Source organism: Larimichthys crocea, chromosome II (genome assembly GCF_000972845.2).
Source record: "Larimichthys crocea isolate SSNF chromosome II, L_crocea_2.0, whole genome shotgun sequence".
In the NCBI taxonomy this organism is placed as follows: Eukaryota; Metazoa; Chordata; class Actinopteri; family Sciaenidae; genus Larimichthys; species Larimichthys crocea.
In genome coordinates this window covers 10,053,070-10,066,624 of record NC_040012.1, presented here as the reverse complement: position 1 = coordinate 10,066,624, position 13,555 = coordinate 10,053,070, and the positions used below count along the sequence as shown (strand labels likewise).

Sequence of the window (13,555 nt, the reverse complement as noted above, 5' to 3'; positions counted from 1 at the left end):
AGTGTGCAGGTTTAACTACAATATTATCATATGACATGAAGTGCAGCAAAAGTATATATTGACATGAAAATAAAATAATAAATGAGTATATCAAATGTGTAATTTCCCCCTGGGATTATTAAAGTATTTCTGATTCTGTGTACTTAAGTACAGTACGTGTATATCTTATATTATATTACATTATTTTATATTATATTATATTATATTATATTACATTATTTTATATTATATTATATTATATTATTATTGATTATTTATTATTATATTGCACTCACGCTACCGGACCAATCAACGTCGCCCATTCCGTGCTACGTCACGTCCGGATTTCCTGACCCGGTCCCTGTGGAGCGCGCGCCGTGTCTGATCCACGACATCCAATCAGAGGAACTGGTTTAATTTAATTTCAAAATAAAAGTCCGTGATTTCAGAAAAAAACACATTAAATGCATTGTACGCCAGCACACGACAACAAACGGTAACGTTACAACATTAAAAACCGATTCTTTGATCATTTCATGACTGTCCGCTTTCTTCCTGACTGAACGTCGGCGACCTCTGCGGCAGTTACGGTTTTATTTTGAAGGCTGTAGCCGGAAGTGTTTTGAACGTGTATTTAAACTTCACGCTGTGTTGACACGGTTTGAGTGGAAACAGCAGGAACCAGAGGACAGGTGAGTTCACAGGATTTCTACAGATATCTGTAATTGTTAATATCGGTATCAGTTTATTGACCTTCTGTGAATTACATCTCTGACTAAACATTAAACTGTGTTATTAACGACGTGCACAACGAGCTGTCACTGCACTGATTTCATACAGGTTTAGTTTTAATCCCAGAGTCAGCACAACTTTAATAGCAACTACTTCATTATGTGGGTTTAGTATTTAAAAATGAATGAAAATAGATTTTTATTATTTACTCTAAACTGGCTGTGTAAGTTGCGACATGCAGTTGTTTTGCACAGGTAGCCAGTTCCTCCTGCAGAACCTGTTTCCACCTGTTCACATGTTAAATCACTGCACAGGCATCCTGAAAAGTGGAAACACTGAATGTAGTTTTGCAGCAGTCTCGCTGTATCACAATGGGCTTGTTTGTGGTGTAACTCTCTGTCAGGCCTGTTATGGGGTGAATTACCTGAAGGGTGGGCCCCAGGTTTCATGTCAACATTATAGAGGGGGACACACCTGAGAGAGAATTGTTGGCGTCTACAAACAACAATAACTGTGATCTGATTCAATGTTTTATGACTGAGACCTCCTGTTTGTCGTTTGTGCTTTTGAGCTGATCAGAATATTAAATTCTTAACATTAATAAAAGATTGAACAATTGTTGAGGCACAAATACTTACTGATTTGGCTCATTTGAACAATTTAATCTCTGTTACTGTTAATTATTGAAACCTTGCAACAATGCAACACATCAGCTTGAAGCAATGCAAAGTGGGTATTAATATTTGCTGATATTTCTTTTGAAAAAACAAAATGTTTAATGAATGTTTCATATATTTTACATACACAAATGGACAATAACAATAATAAGTATTTCTAAATTAATCTATAACAATGTAGTCATGGTTTCCACAAAACATTTCACACACTTCACATTTAACAAGTGAATAAAATCTGCACCCTTTCCTCTGGTTATATAAGTCAGTCTCTCCAATACAATACAAGATGCCATCTCCTTTATCTAAACATTATCCTGCGTGCATCAATTTGCCTCCAAGATAGAGCTGACATCCTCCTCGCGATATTAACTAATATTAAGATTATTGTGTAGCAGTATGATGAGTACAAGCTGTGATATAACTCATTAAGTGATTTTTTAACTTCTTGCTTTTGTAAAAATGGATTTTTCAATTTGAAATAACTTTTCTACTTCACATTTACATCCTGTCTACACATCAGAGTGACACCCTTGCCTTCCTCTTCTTGTCCGTCTGTTCCCTAGAGAGATGTGGTGGTTGCTGTGGGTGCTTGTGGCCTTGCTGGCTCTCTTCTGCAGTCTGGATGTGTGGTACTTCCTGCAGGCAGCTGTTGTGATTCTCCGGGCCTGGTTTCAGCCTCCAATCAGGGATATCACAGCAGAGCAGACCCTCACAGGCCGGGTCACTCCCAACGACATTGACATGTGCCACATGAACAACGCTCGCTACCTCCGGGAGTGTGACTTCGCCCGCTTCTCCCTCTACATGCGTAACGGTGTGTTCAAGGCGTTGCGAGCGCTCAAAGCAACCATGCTCGTGGGGGCCACCACCATCCGTTACCGCAGGGCTCTGTTTTTAGGCGAGGCGTACGAGCTGCGAAGCCGCATCGTCACCTGGGATGACAAAGCGTTTTTTCTGGAGCAGAGATTTGTGTCCACAAAAGACGGGCTGGTGTGTGCCGTCATGTACTGCAAGCAGAGTATCATACGCAGTAGCCCAGACAAGATCATGCAGCACCTGTGTAAGAGGAAGGTGAGGAACAGATGATTAAACACGTGTGCACATTTTACACTGGAAAGGTAATTAAAAATAATTAGTATTAATATTTAAACGATGTTGAGTTTATGGTTTGCTTCTTGCAGGTGGAGTGCCCGGAGTTTCCAGAGGACCTTCAGCACTGGGTCAACTTCATCTCTGCCAGCAGCCAGGCCCTCAGAGCCGAGAGTGGACTGGATGACAAGAACAAATAAAGGGATTACACCCATACACTCAGGGTCTTAAAAGCCCTCTGAGAGAGACATTTGTCCTCTGTTTACAGTCACAGGATTTAAACACACTCGTGCCTTCTGAAAATGAGCTTCACTTTGACTCCATCACATGCCTTTGTCAACACTGGAAGAGCTATCACTGCATTTTTTTTTGGGTGAGGCTGATAAAAGATTACTTACTTAGTAATGTGAATGATTAATGATTGTATAAAGTGTATCTTCTTGCACTGTGACAGCAATAAAACAAATTTTATTATATTTGGAAGTCCTGTTTTTGTCCTGCATTTTACATGCTGTGTACACACTTCCAATAGGAGTCCAAGGCAAAGTTAAGTTTGAGTTTTTAAGGTAAGCAAATGTTAAACTATTAAAACAGTATCTATAAAACACAAAGTCACTGCTTGTTGTTGTGGAGAAATTGCTGAAGTCAATGGTGAGGTCAGGAAGGAAGAAAGTGTTCAGGAGCCTCTGATGTCTTATGCTGTATTATTTATTGACGCTTGGCCAAGGAGAATTAGAGACACTCTCAAAGTTCATCAGAAGTGCCTGAGTCGGTCTCACATTCTGCCCAACTCATCCTGGTGGATAGACTTTAAAGCCCAAGATAACACCACAAATACTACACGCCCAGAATGAGTCAAAGAGAATGTTTTTACTCATGGAGGTGTTATTGTCAGCATATTCTAGTCTGGAGACACAGATGTCTGTTTACTATCTATTATGACTAGGAAGGCAGCAATAGGTCTCTTTGACCCTGGCCACCACAGTGTTGAGATAGACTGGCACCTACTGTTCTCAACCAAAGCCAAAGAACTAATACTGCTGAGGACCTCAAGGCCCACACGTGACCTCGTGTTACCTAAGGATAGAAAATTCTATAACACTCGTGGTTACAAATCAGAAAAGGATGTAATGCAACAAATGAAAATTTGACCGACTGAAGTGTCACATCAGTTATATTATCTCTCTATAATGGAATATACCGGGTAGAAACAAACACCTGAGACAGAGCGACATTAAGCATGTACACAGTAATGTATCTGCCCAATGCATAACATTAACAGTTAGTTATAATTACACCAACAACACATAGGATAAAAGATGAATTGTGAATATGCGCTTGGTCACAGATCTGCTGACAATCCCAGTGTGATGATGTCAGTAGCCGTTGCCATGGCAAGAGAAAATTCAACTGAAACCAACTCCTGACTAGACAGAATAAACAGACTTTTTGCAGCATCACAGTTATAAATATGCAAATAAATCTAATATTTCTTAGTGCATTACAAATATGTATGTACAAAGTTACAGTTTGTAGTGACTTAGTCTCTATACAATACATTCAAGAGTAAATAGTAAGTGCTTTTCTAGTCTTCTGACCACTCAACGTGCTTTTGCACTACATATCACATTCATACATTGATGTATTGGCTGTCATGCAGTGTATCAACCTCTCATCAGACAGGAGCGAATTCATTCACACACCGATGGCACAGCCTCTGGGAGTAATTTGGGGTTCAGTATCTTCCCCAAGGACACATGCAGGCTGGATGAGCTGGGTATCGGGTAGCCAGGTACCACTGATCATCTGACTACTGGACGACCTGCTCAGCTCACATTCCTGCTCACATTGGTGACCTGGTGTGCCGATAACAGTCAACCTGGCCATCAATACCAAAAAGACCACAGAGGTCATTGTGGACTAGTAAAAAAAACAATCTTGGCACACACACACATCTGTATCAAAGAGAATGTCTTTACTTATGGAGGTGTTATTGTCAGCATATTCTAGTCTGGAGACACAGATGTCTGTTTACGCAGATTGGAAGGTCAACGGCAAGAAATCTATTATGACTAGGAAGGCAGCAATGGCCACCACAGTGTTGAGATAGACTGGCACCCAGTCAAAGCCAAACAATTACTACTGCCGAGGACCTTAAGGCCCATATGTGACCTTGTGTAACCTAAGAATGGAATATTTCATAACACTTATATTTTATATTTCATGTTTATTGTTGTTTACACTCTCTGCATGTCCTGTACACATGGCACAGCATTGATAATAAAGTTGACTTGACTCGAGTGACACCAGCAGGTGGCAGCAGTGAAACACTGAAGAGCTGTGCAGCTGCAGTTTATTTAAAAACTCTCACAGCAGAAGAAGAAGAAGAAAAAAAAGAACTACAAATCGTCACGGACCCGGAAGTCGTGTTCATTCATTCTGCCGGTTTCCTCAAGTTGTATCGCATCAGATGGTAGCGCTCTCCTCTGGACGCACGGTGAGTCTTACCGCCGGAAAAACACAGTCGCAGCGTGTATGTGCTTATTTCTTAAATTCCCACGTTGAGAAAACATAGAGACAGTGAGCTCGAGCTTCAGGAGCTGTGTTTGAATCCCGCCAAGGCCACCAAACTACCGGCGGCTAAGAGCTAACGGACCTAATGCTGTGACAGCAGTTCATCTTAATGCAGCAGCAGCGTTAGCTTCCTGCTCCTCTCTCTCAAGGTTGAAGTGGGTGATCATGTGAATATCTTTCTAACATATTTAAAATCCATAATATTGTTCCAACCAGCTGTAAAGCACGTTTTGTCTCTTTTCTCCCCTCCTGCACTGACATTGGTGAGGTCAAAGGAGCATTAAATATTGAGTGTGGTCATGAATTTAGAAACTCCCTTTTTTTTTTGTTTTTTTGCCATAAATTCAGCTGCTTATGTCACATTAAAATGCTGTTGTAATTAGATTTAGATTTATTCATCCCACCACGCCACGGGGACATTTACTTGTTACAGCAGCAGAGGAAAGTGTAGCATATATTACAGATTAGAAAAAAGTAGAAAAGGCAAAAAAACACAATAAACAGACAGAAATATCTATAACCTACACAATAAACCCGAAAAACAATCAACCTTCAAAACAGAGTACTGAGGATAAAAGTGGCATAATATATAAAAAGAGTATTGTAATGTAAAGTGACCATAGTGTAAGATATATTGCAAAGAAAGTGACCATGATACAAATAATAATATTATTGCAAGAGTAGTGACCATAATATAAATAATATTACAAAAGAAAGTGACCATGATACAAATAATAATATTATTGCAAGAGTAGTGACCATAATATAAATAATATTACAAAAGAAAGTGACCATGATACAAATAATAATATTATTGCAAGAGTAGTGACCATAATATAAATAATATTACAAAAGAAAGTGACCATGATACAAATAATAATATTATTGCAAGAGTAGTGACCATAATATAAATAATATTACAAAAGAAAGTGACCATGATACAAATAATAATATTATTGCAAGAGTAGTGACCATAATATAAATAATATTACAAAAGAAAGTGACCATGATACAAATAATAACTGCAAGGTATGAATTAAATAAAATAGAAAAAAAGGAGACTACAACCTGATCAGGTGTTGTAGAGTCTGACAGCAGCAGAGGTGAACCTCTCCTTCTTACACCGTGGGTGTAATATTGAATTTGTTTTGGTTCTGATCACTAATATTTGGACTGTGCTTTCAGAGAGATGTTGCTCCTGGTGCTGGGTGCCCTCCTCCTGCTCTTCTGCAGTCTGGATGTATGGTACTTCCTACGGGGGGCCCAAGTGTTCATCGAAGCTTGGTTCCAACCCCGAATATGGGACATTCTAGTCGAGCAGAGCATTGACGGCATGGTCCTTCCTCATGATTTGGACTACATGGGCCACATGAACAACTCCCGATACCTGAGGGAGTGTGACTTTGCCCGTTTCCACCATTACATGCGAAACGGGCTGTTCATGGCCTCGCGTAAACTGGGGGCTAAAATGGTAGTAGGGGCCTCCACTATCCGATACCGGCGCTCCCTGGCTTTCCGTGAGGCCTTTGAGATTCGGACCAAAATACTCGGATGGGATGAGAAGGCGTTTTACTTGGAGCAGCGCTTCGTGTCCAAGAAAGACGGTTTTGTCTCTGCCATCATGCTCTGTAGGCAGAATGTGGTGCGCTGCAGCCCGGAGAGCATCATCGAGTTTGTCTGCAAGAGGAAGGTGAGGTGGAGAGAAGTATTGGTATGACTGTGATAGTGTTATAACTAACAATACGTTGTTGTTGTTTTTTATTGAGCAATGCTTTTATGGTTTGTTAAAGCCTGGGGTGGTGTGGTCAAATTGTTTGTTTTCCCCAAACAACACAAGACAAACAACACACAAAGTTGAACTTAAGCTTGATAAAACCCAGAGTGATGTCTAAAGATGTTATGTCACATACTACTAAAAGGTATCCAGAGATATTCTTTTTTTTTTTTTTAAACGTCAGACAAATAAAGGCGTCAAATATACATTCTGAGAACCTGAAAGTATATTTACTAATTGTTTCAGCTCCAGGTTGTGGCTTCATTGGGTTTTGAGTGATCTGCTAATTTTATGTTTGTGCATTCAGATCGAGTGCCCCGAGTTTCCCGAGGACCTTAAACACTGGATCAGCTACATCTCAGCCAGCAGCCAGGCCCTGCGAGCGGAGAGCGGACTGGAAGAGAAGAATAAGTGAAGCCGCACCATGTATCATGAGCGTAGACGCACATATCGTCCGCATTGCACGCACATATACCGTATACAACCATACATGCACACAAACAGTTGAAACATCGTAGGGAGGTTTTAGTTGACTCACAATTTATTCCGTTTATCTCTGTTTTTTCCGGTCGATCCAACCTGCTGTGTATTTTTGTATGACGTGAAGAGAAATCCTGAACTTGACAGCTGAATATGAAAACTTGAACTGTAACTATTCCATGTTTTAAAATGCACTGTACTGTATGCACTTGGGGGTCAGGCAGGCAGGGATTCTCCAACTTATTACTCAAAAGATCCACATCTTCTTTTCATTCAGAAGTCCGTAACAAAATAACATTTAATGTCCTTGTTTGCCTGCAATCAGGAGAAGTTAGCTTTTGTTGCACTTTAATTAACGTCACATCTGTTGAGACTGGGCCAGCACGCAGCAACCGAGGCAGTCACACATTAGACATATTTATTTATGACTCCGCAATATTCTCACAACTATGTTTACGCGAGTTGTAGATATTGTTTGCTCGAGAAGATGATCGATTTAGGAGCTGGTAGCAAATTTCTCTGCTGTAAGTTTATACGTGAAATCGGCAGCAGCAGCAACAACACAAGCAGAGCGCACACCGCTGTCCATCAGTTACCATGACAACGTTGTTGTAAAAAACATATAAAAGCCACATTCATCATCTGATCTTATCACTATATATTCAACATGAGAATTTATTGATCAGTAGGAAATTTCATTCAAATGGGAGACATTACACTCCATGATGTATTGTATCCATGATGTGGACTATGGGCTCGGTCCGGATTGACTTTCTTTTTCCTGGAACGTGGACCGAGGTCCGGACTTTGAGATGTCCTGCACAAGAACGTAGCTTAATCCTTGCATCTTATGCAGCAGCTGACTGTGAATAGACTGGCTTTAGACACCTTCATTCTCATTTAGCAAAAAAATCCTCAGACTTCAAATAAGCATGTAGAGAAAAAAAAAAGTTAATCCTTCACTGACATTGATGCATGCATTTGAAACAAACAGAATAATTTTTTTGTGCCTGTTTCTCTTGATTAGCGGTAGTTTACACTTAGTAAAGTTTCAGAGAATTATAACTTTTTATGAAAAAAAAAAAAACTAGGTGTAATGAAATTCTTGAACGATGTACTGACAATTGTTTTAATATTCCCATCAGCATTTTACACAAAGTGTAACGCAAGTGAGTAGACAAACTGTTGACACTCTGAAAGGGAATGTTGGATTTTATCAGTTGTACCAAATTTTTAATGCGTGCATTTAAAGGGTGGGCTTCCTTATTGGAATCACGTGCAACATCAAGAGAAAGTGCTCGAATATTGCAACTTTTACAAACCTGCAATGCAAGACAGACACTGATGTTGTTTGGTTTTATTGAGATCTGGAACCCTCCCTTTAATGCATCAAAGCTTTAGTTTGTGACCAAAGTAATGTATTGTTCTGTATAAGGGAACATAGAAAATCACTTTCTATATACGTCTGACCTGTTATTTATGTTGTTAATACACTGGAAACAAATAATGTTCTGTTCATTTAATTTCAAAGATATAAATTGTCCTTTTTATTTTCCACTGATATTATTTATGATATTTTGAAATGGAATACTGTATCAAACTTCATTTATTGTGTTTGTCCTTTTAATTTATTTAAAGGCATTTCAAATTAAAAATGCATTGGAAACTACATGTTTGGGTGATCAGGCGTGTTATTCAGCATGTGCTATGGTTTGTGGACATGTATTGAAGACTAGCAAAATGAAACCTATGTTTGAAACGGTTAAACTTTTTGTGTTTGTCTGCATTTGTCCTCTGTTGTTTAAACGTGGTCAAACCGGTGGACTCTGTGCCCTGTGGTAGTCCTTTAGGAAAATATCTTTTTGTCTTCATTCAAATAAGGTCAACAATTTTAAGGGACTTTGTTTACTTTTCTGTTTTCTGCTAACTTACACACTACCTCACAGAGGTAAACACACTTTTACACACTTATCTGACAGCACTACTTACTATATATTACAAGATATCATAGATATTATATCAAAAGTACAATTAGCTGGTCCTGAAATGATTCTTGCACATTAAACCAATAATAATAATCCAGTAAAACATATATCATCGACAGGAGACCTGAGTACATTCGGCTGTAAACATTTGTACCTAAGAGTTAGAATGCAACTACAATTATACATCCATGTCCTTCAAAATAAAAGCACCATCACAAGAACTCTTCATTTTTGCACAATCCTTTAATCTTAAACATTGTGTCAAATGTCAAGTTAGTTGCATGAAGACTATACAGTGAAAAATTATTCATATTTTTTAAAAATAAATATTATTGGTTGGGTTTTATGGTGTCATAAAATAATGTAAACACACTGCTGGAATGTAACTATAATCAGTTTACTTAAATATTCCAAGTAGATTTTTTCCTACAGGCTTAGAAGGAGAGAGTTAAACGTAGAAGAGTGTTCATTTGATTGCAATCTGCAACTTTACTGCTCTGTGCCACTAAACCCTACACACTGGACTTTTTAAAAGGGACAAAAACCTAAATGTAATAAATTGTATCTGGTTTTCAGTTATTCCATTATTATTATCATCTTGACACTGTGAGTCTGGTGTCAGCTGTTCATCACAGTGACAGCCTGTGGGGAAAAGAAACTTGTGTCTGTTTGTTTTGGCGTGCAGTGATCTGTAGCGCCTCCCAGAGTGGAGAGATGTGTTCTGCCTGTTACCAGTCAGTCCTGTTAGCAATTCAATAAAATGACTATAAATTAAATCTGAATTTCAATACTTAAAATCGCTAAAACCTCATTTTCATCCACAGTACATTCGCGCTCTCTCTCTCTCTCTATATATATATATTTAGATATATATATATATGTATGTAGATGTAATATATATGTATGTATGTAATGTGGTGTATATATAATATAGTATGTATAATTATGTATGTATGTATGGTATGTATGTATATGTATGTTGTGTATATATATGTATGTATATGTATGTATGTATGTATGTACTATGTTGTTGTGTATATATATGTATGTATGTTGTATGTATGTATGTATGTAGGTATGTATGTATATTAATAATATATATACATATATCTAGATAATATATATATATATCTATATATATAATATATATCTTATATAATATATATATAACACATACATATATACACTACAGTCTGATGTCTTCACAGAGACATGGCTGCACAGGGACACTACAGCCCAGAACATCTCTGTTGATGGCTTCCACACTGTCCAGGCCAACCGGGATTGAACCTGTCACATCACAACCAAAGAACAGCTCTGTAGCCCGGATGTTGACCTGTTGACCTGCTAGCCGTTGACTCCGTCCATACTACTGCTGAGAGATCCTGCATGTCAGCATCGTTGTCCTGTCCCCATCCCTCCCTCTGCAAACCCAAGACACTGTATATATATAGTTCTTAATAGATGGTTACGTGTTTACATATGTTGTTTTTGTTTGTTTGTATACTGGAGTATAGTAACAAAAAATTATTTCCCCCTGGGATTATTAAAGTATTTCTGATTCTGATTCTGATTCTGATATATATGCTGAATAACAAGCCTGATCACCCAAACATGTAGTTTCCAATGCATTTTTAATTTGAAATGCCTTTAAATAAATTAAAAGGACAAACACACATTTCAAAACATCATAAATAATATAAGTGGGAAAAAAGGACAATTTATATCTTTGAAATTAAATAGATTATATATACTTAAAACAAAAAATTAAACATGAAAAAAAACAGAACTTAATCTACTAGTTAAGCGATTTAAGTTTTAATTTATATTATTTTGAAATTAGGTTTTTTAAAGATTTAAATCCCTGTTAGTTTCCGGTGACGTCTCTCTTGGACCACGCCCCCTCGCGTCCACTTCCTGTAAACAAAGCAGCAGCAGCTGTCTGTCAGCTCGGTTCCCGTGTTTTCTCACAGTCTGTCTCTCTCTCCGGTACTTTCGACCATGGCTCAGGCCGGAGTGGTTCTGGACAAGGACCAGTTCAACTGCCCGATATGTCTGGACGTCCTGCGGGACCCTGTGACCATCCCGTGCGGACACAGCTACTGCTCGGGCTGTATCCAGAACTACTGGGACCAGGACGACTACCTGGGGGTCTTCGTCTGTCCTCAGTGCAGGCAGAACTTCAACCCGAGGCCTCCTCTGGCCAGAAACACCATGCTGGCGGACGTGGTGGAGAGATTTAAAAAGACAGGACTCCAAGAGACGACGGCGACCACTTCAAATCAAAGTTTAGCCCAGGACGGCGACGTGGAGTGCGACGTGTGCACCGGGAGGAAACACAAAGCTGTCAGGTCTTGTCTGGTGTGTCTGGCCTCGTACTGCGACCTCCACGTCCAGCCTCACTACGAGTCTGCTGCCTTCAAGAAACACAAGCTGGTGCCGGCCACCAAACATCTCCAGGAGACCATCTGTGGCCGACACGACAAGCTGCTGGAGGTTTACTGCCGCACCGACAAACAGTGCATCTGTTACCTGTGTCTGACTGACGAGCACAAAGGGCACGACACGGTGCTGGTGGAGGCCGAAATACAGCAGAAGCAGGTAAATACAGCAGAAGCAGGTAAATGCAGCAGAAGCAGGTAAATGCAGCAGAAGCAGGTAAATACAGCAGAAGCAGGTAAATGCAGCAGAAGCAGGTAATCAGAGCCGGGGATTGAGTCAAGACAAGGAGGTGATGAGTAAACAAGAGTCTTTCTGTTCACTATAGAGGAAAGTGTTGTACTTTTAACTTCACTACAACATCTTTAATTTACATTTCTGCGCTTAAAACATAGAAAGAGCTTATAAATATTACTGATTTACTGATTTAACTCACCAACATGATGTACAAGTAGAGCCAGAACGATTAAACTCAACTCAAACTTCATTTATAGAGCACCTTTCATGTAAACATGCAGCTTCACAGAGCAAAATAATAATAATAATAAAGTAGACAACAATGAATAGAACTGAGAAAAATAGATAATACAATAAAAAAAAAGGTCATACAATAATAAAATGTTAAAAAATGACTGACAGATAATTAATTGTAACCTTTTTTCTATTATCTTTTTAAATCTGCTGCATACAAAACATACAAATAACTTATAAGATACGATGTTTTGTTAATACAAAACATACAAATAACTTATAAGATACGATGTTTTGTTACAAACAAAACTACCAAACATTAAATTAGTTGATTAATTCAATTAAATTTTATTTTATTTTCACAGCGACAAATCATAACAGAAGTTATCTCATGACACTTTACATACAGAACAGGTGTAGACTGTACTCTTGTAATATTAAAAGACAAATCGGCTAGAATCAGATATAGATACAGAAGAGAGACACGGATGCACAGCAGCAAATGATAAGCTACACACTTTAATGGGATATGACTAAAAGTAGTGATGATAATAAAATAATAATAATCAATAATACAGTACATGTAGTGGACGTCAAGCAGCAGGCAGACTGATCGCTGATTTAGGTGTAGCCAGATCCATGAGAACCTGCAAGATAAAGACTCCGGAGAAGACAAATGTAGAGAGAGAAGAAGAGAAGCAGCGCATCATAGGAAATCCCCCGCAGTCTAGGCCTCATCACTACAAGATTCAGGACTCGGTCAGCCCTAACTACACGCTTTATCAAAAAGGAAAGGAGCTTGATAGCTGAAGGCCTGGCTCCTGTTCCACTTTTGGAGACTGAAGGAAACATAACTGACGGATGAGTCGGTTGACTGTAAATTATTTGAGTAAAAACATTTTGTGGTTCCAGCTTCTAAAATGTGATGATTTGCTGCTTTTCCGCCAATTTTTTAAAATAATTTTTTCAGATTTGGACTGTTTGAAAGTTTACTTTGGTTATTGTGTCAGTATTCTACTATCTTCTGATTTTACAAACTTGATAAATCAAGAAATAATCAGTGTTATGAATTTTCATCCTTGTTACAAAGTCACGTGTGGGCCTTGAGGTCCTCCAGTATTATTGTTGTTGTGAGAACAGTAGGTGCCAGTCTATCTCAACACTGTGGTGGCAGGGTCAAAGAGACCTGTTGCTGCCTTCCTAGCATAATAGATACTTGCGTTGACGTTCCAATCTGGTAAACAGACATCTGTGTCTCCAGACTAGAATTCTGACAATAACACCTCCATGGTAAAAACATTCTCTTTGACTAATCGGGCGTGTAGTATTTGTGGTGTTATCTTGGGGTTTAAAGT

The 13,555-nt window shown here is 38.7% G+C and overlaps 3 protein-coding genes across 5 annotated transcripts in view; all 3 read left to right on the top strand.

Annotated features, from left to right (window-relative positions):
• The first annotated feature begins 566 nt into the window (after positions 1-566).
• LOC104917726 (protein THEM6-like) lies at positions 567-2,951 on the top strand. Its single transcript, XM_010729252.3, has 3 exons — positions 567-671; positions 1,952-2,459; positions 2,570-2,951. Exons 2-3 carry the CDS (start codon positions 1,956-1,958, stop codon positions 2,675-2,677), a joined length of 612 nt encoding a protein of 203 aa, XP_010727554.1. The 5' UTR covers positions 567-671; positions 1,952-1,955; the 3' UTR covers positions 2,678-2,951.
• A 1,915-nt stretch (positions 2,952-4,866) lies between these two features.
• LOC104917727 (protein THEM6) lies at positions 4,867-8,976 on the top strand. The gene is made up of 3 exons (XM_010729253.3): positions 4,867-4,974; positions 6,237-6,741; positions 7,133-8,976. Exons 2-3 carry the CDS (start codon positions 6,241-6,243, stop codon positions 7,238-7,240), a joined length of 609 nt encoding a protein of 202 aa, XP_010727555.1. The 5' UTR covers positions 4,867-4,974; positions 6,237-6,240; the 3' UTR covers positions 7,241-8,976.
• Positions 8,977-11,183: 2,207 nt separating this feature from the next.
• Positions 11,184-13,555, top strand: part of LOC104917728 (E3 ubiquitin/ISG15 ligase TRIM25-like) — an 8,188-nt gene continuing 5,816 nt past the window's right edge. Inside the window, exon 1 of one of the 3 annotated variants that reach the window (XM_027289413.1) lies at positions 11,184-11,527. In XM_027289413.1, the coding sequence (XP_027145214.1) occupies positions 11,292-11,527 (236 nt within the window). In that variant the 5' untranslated portion in view covers positions 11,184-11,291. Of the gene's footprint in view, positions 11,892-13,555 lie in introns of all 3 variants that reach the window. The other 2 variants (XM_027289410.1, XM_010729254.3) reach the window with 2 other exon arrangements.

Excerpts from the sequence above, each read along its gene's own strand:
- LOC104917727 (XM_010729253.3), top strand. The coding sequence starts at position 6,241 with ATGTTGCTCCTGGTGCTGGGTGCCCTCCTCCTGCTCTTCTGCAGTCTG. Across the intron at positions 6,742-7,132 it reads AGTTTGTCTGCAAGAGGAAG|ATCGAGTGCCCCGAGTTTCC; the intron begins GTGAGGTGGAGA and ends TTGTGCATTCAG.
- LOC104917726 (XM_010729252.3), top strand. The coding sequence starts at position 1,956 with ATGTGGTGGTTGCTGTGGGTGCTTGTGGCCTTGCTGGCTCTCTTCTGC. Across the intron at positions 2,460-2,569 it reads AGCACCTGTGTAAGAGGAAG|GTGGAGTGCCCGGAGTTTCC; the intron begins GTGAGGAACAGA and ends TGCTTCTTGCAG.